At 25.2% G+C, this 3,374-nt stretch overlaps 2 protein-coding genes across 2 annotated transcripts in view; one reads left to right on the forward strand and one right to left on the reverse strand.

Annotated features, from left to right (window-relative positions):
* The window catches only part of LOC108573093 (E3 ubiquitin-protein ligase RNF25), a 4,125-nt gene extending 3,845 nt beyond the window's left edge, over positions 1-280 (reverse strand). Inside the window, exons 1-2 of the mRNA XM_017935459.1 lie at positions 186-280; positions 40-111 (exon numbers count right to left, since the gene is read on the reverse strand). Of these exons, the coding sequence (XP_017790948.1) occupies positions 40-111; positions 186-211 (98 nt within the window). The 5' untranslated portion in view covers positions 212-280. The remainder of the gene's footprint in view (positions 1-39; positions 112-185) is intronic.
* Positions 281-1,749: 1,469 nt separating this feature from the next.
* The window catches only part of LOC108573019 (PRKR-interacting protein 1 homolog), a 3,668-nt gene continuing 2,043 nt past the window's right edge, over positions 1,750-3,374 (forward strand). Inside the window, exons 1-2 of the mRNA XM_017935376.1 lie at positions 1,750-1,848; positions 2,938-3,117. Of these exons, the coding sequence (XP_017790865.1) occupies positions 1,750-1,848; positions 2,938-3,117 (279 nt within the window). The remainder of the gene's footprint in view (positions 1,849-2,937; positions 3,118-3,374) is intronic.

Consider the following 3,374-nt stretch of genomic DNA (forward strand, 5'->3'; position numbering starts at 1 on the left):
TAGGTTACAAGCATGGACTGTCTTATGGAAAAAACTTACCTATCATTTTCTTTTATATTTAACTCATCGTCAAGCAGAATGGCCTTTAATGCTTCAATTTCATCAGTAACTCTAAAATATTTTAATACATAGTAGAAAAATTGAATATCCGCAAAACACAGAGTATAACATTGAATAAAAATTACCTTTCATCTATTACCGTATCTGACATCGTTTATAGAATAAATAATAATGCAATTTGTGACGACAAAATTACTTCGAATTTGACAGCAGAATTTGTTCAGTCTTCGACAATTATAAGATTCTCGATAAGCGTCAATATTGAAAGCCTTCTGCTACTATTGCCGTTACCAACTGGATCATTTCAGAATTATTAGTAACATAGTTTGCTACACGAAGGAAAATTTCACTAAAAAGAAAAATTTTATTTTGCCCTTTTTACTAGGTAAAAAAGTTTATTAGTACTTCTGTGTTTTCTTTTCATTTTAGAACAAACATTTATGATATAATAATATGTAATACGCTATTTATATGACACACTTGAGTTGTTGCGTGAATTCTTGGGGAATTTGAGGGAATTGTCGCCCATGAAGCGCTAAAGCGCTCTGTTCATGGTCGTTTAATAAATTTATGAATGAGAAAATCTAACGCTGAATCTTTTACAGAACAATAAATAACTTGATAAGAATAAGAACGAACAAAATGTTTTAACTATTTTCTTTTATTACAAAATAATACGTCTCAACTCTTTGAACAAGGAAAAACGAATGAATGTTCAAATGTCGTCGATATTCATTATTCAATGTTAACATGTTTTTGTTAAATAATAATTTTCTATTAAATTAAAAATTCTATATAAAATTATTTAAGGATAAATTTGATTGATATCCCGCATTTATTTATTAATATATACTTCCTTTAAAACGAGTGCTTTACACCTTATCAATGTTTCTGTGCACAGCAACGACGATAAACATTTATTTAAACGAGCAATTGCAAATAGTAGTCAATGATATTTTACAATATACATATATATTTTTTTTTTATCGAGTTTTTTGCTCATTGCTTCGGCTACACCGCTACACAATTTGTATTCGGCGCGTTTCAGCATTCACATTACATATAGGGCGCCACATGGCAAATATGTCATATCAGATAGCACCACTGTGACTGTTCGTTGTGTTACTTCTGGGGATTCAGTAAAGGTGATGAGCGTCCTTGTACAATGTTAAGTGAATAAACATATTTGTAACCAAATTTAATCATCAATAAAATAAACGTAATTGTTAATAAAATTTGTGAATTAAATATATAATTGAAATGTATCATACGCATATCAATTATTTAATTTTAAGTATTTTTTACTATAAATAAAAACAGTACGAAGATACAAATTTATAATAAAATGATTAGTGTATAAATAAACAAAAGGTTAAGTCTATTGAAAAATGTGATATATGATAAAAACAAATTTTTTATAATATTTTAAAAGTTAGTGTTATTGTAAAAGTTAATTGCTCTAGTGTCTAAATATTTTAAAACTTTTTACAAGTACATATTAATTTTTTTATTCCATTAATAACATTTTTAATTTCTCGTTTGCTAAGAATTGATATAACAATGTATTAACTTCATATCGATATAATTCTGTTTTGTTGTTATATAGATAACCTCTCACTGTTAAGGTTTGATAAGAAGTGTGAATATTTATTATAATATTAATTATTTTTCGTATAATAATATATCATTATGCCAGAAAATAAAGAAAGAGAAGAAGAAAAACCTGTTGTTGCAAAGACAGCAATTGATTTACAACGATTAAAACTTCAAAAGTTAATGAAGAATCCGGTAAATATGTCAAAACTTTTAAAGCTTTTTCACTGTATTGTGTTTTCTTTCAATTTTTATCATACATTGGAAATGGAATTTATTAAATAGTATGTATTGAATATATTTTGTTGTATGTGGAATTATTTTTGTATACATAGAATGTTTAGAAAGGTTAAGTCACTGAAATAAAAGAAGTTAAATAAGTAGGAGTTAAAGAAGTCAAATAAATACAAAAAGTTTATACAAACTCTTCTCTAAGTATACTTTATTAAAGTCTTATAAGAAGTTAATGATTTCTTTGTAACATAAAATTGTGTAATGTTTGTTAGCAATCATGACTTTCTTTATTGTTTAATAACTATTTTGTTTTATCATTTATCATTATTTACTACTTAATAACTCATTCTCATCAATATATCTAAATATTTTTGAAAGTATTAGTGATATAAATGAATGTTTCAAACATAGAAAATATTCACGTATAAAAAAAAATCTATAAAACAAATACTTGATGCATGTTATTATATTTTTAATGAAATTTTTTAAATGGTAGGAAAATAATTTAGAGATCAAGTGAATCTTTATATTGAGGCTAATGGATACTCCTCAAAATATAAAACTTAAAAATTTATTTGGTACATACAATTTTGATAAAATGATCTTGAATGTTCTTACAGATACAAATCATTACTTTTATTTGTCTTGGAACTATATAGTTATACAAAAGTATTAAATAAATAGTACTGACTTTTAAATATCTGAAGTACTTTCACAAATATTTAAAAGTTAGATTCATTATACAGCATTATAAAAAAAAGGGTTTATAACTTCAAAAATATTAATTTTGCAACCCATGTTTATTAGAACTTTTTTTTATAATTTCACAAGTATTATCTACCTTGGAAGTTATAAACCCATTTTTTCCATCCTGTATAATATCCCTCATGAAATGATTTGTATGACTCAATTTAAAACAATTTTTTATGTCATTGATACTTTCAACAATGTTCCCATGTATTAATTGAAGTAAGGCAGTCTGTAAAATCTTTGTATAATCCTAGTAAGTTTCTACTTAGTTAGAAAACATTTAATTATTTACTACACTAGGAAAAGCCTGTTATACTACCAGAACGACCAAAATCAAAAAGTACACCTACAGTACCAGAATTTGTTCGCAATGTAATGGGTAGTAGTGCAGGTGCAGGTAGTGGAGAATTTCATGTATACAGACATTTGAGGCGTAAAGAATATGCAAGGCAAAAATTCATTCAAGAAAAAGGGCATAAGGTAATTTTAGTGAATAATGTTAAAGTACAAGATTTTACAACTAAAATTATTTTAGTCATTTATGTTTTTTATTGTTTAAATTAATAGAAAAACAGAAATCAGAAGTGTTAAACAGTACTATTTATAAATAATTTGATTAAAATTTACTCAAAAGTTTAATATTGTATTCATATATCTTCATTATCTGTACATGGTCTCTTATTTGAAGTTTTATACACAATTATAAAATTAATTTAAGTATTTAAAATTTCAGTTTA

Source organism: Habropoda laboriosa, unplaced genomic scaffold (assembly GCF_001263275.1).
Source record: "Habropoda laboriosa isolate 0110345459 unplaced genomic scaffold, ASM126327v1 scaffold89, whole genome shotgun sequence".
NCBI lineage: Eukaryota > Metazoa > Arthropoda > Insecta > Hymenoptera > Apidae > Habropoda > Habropoda laboriosa.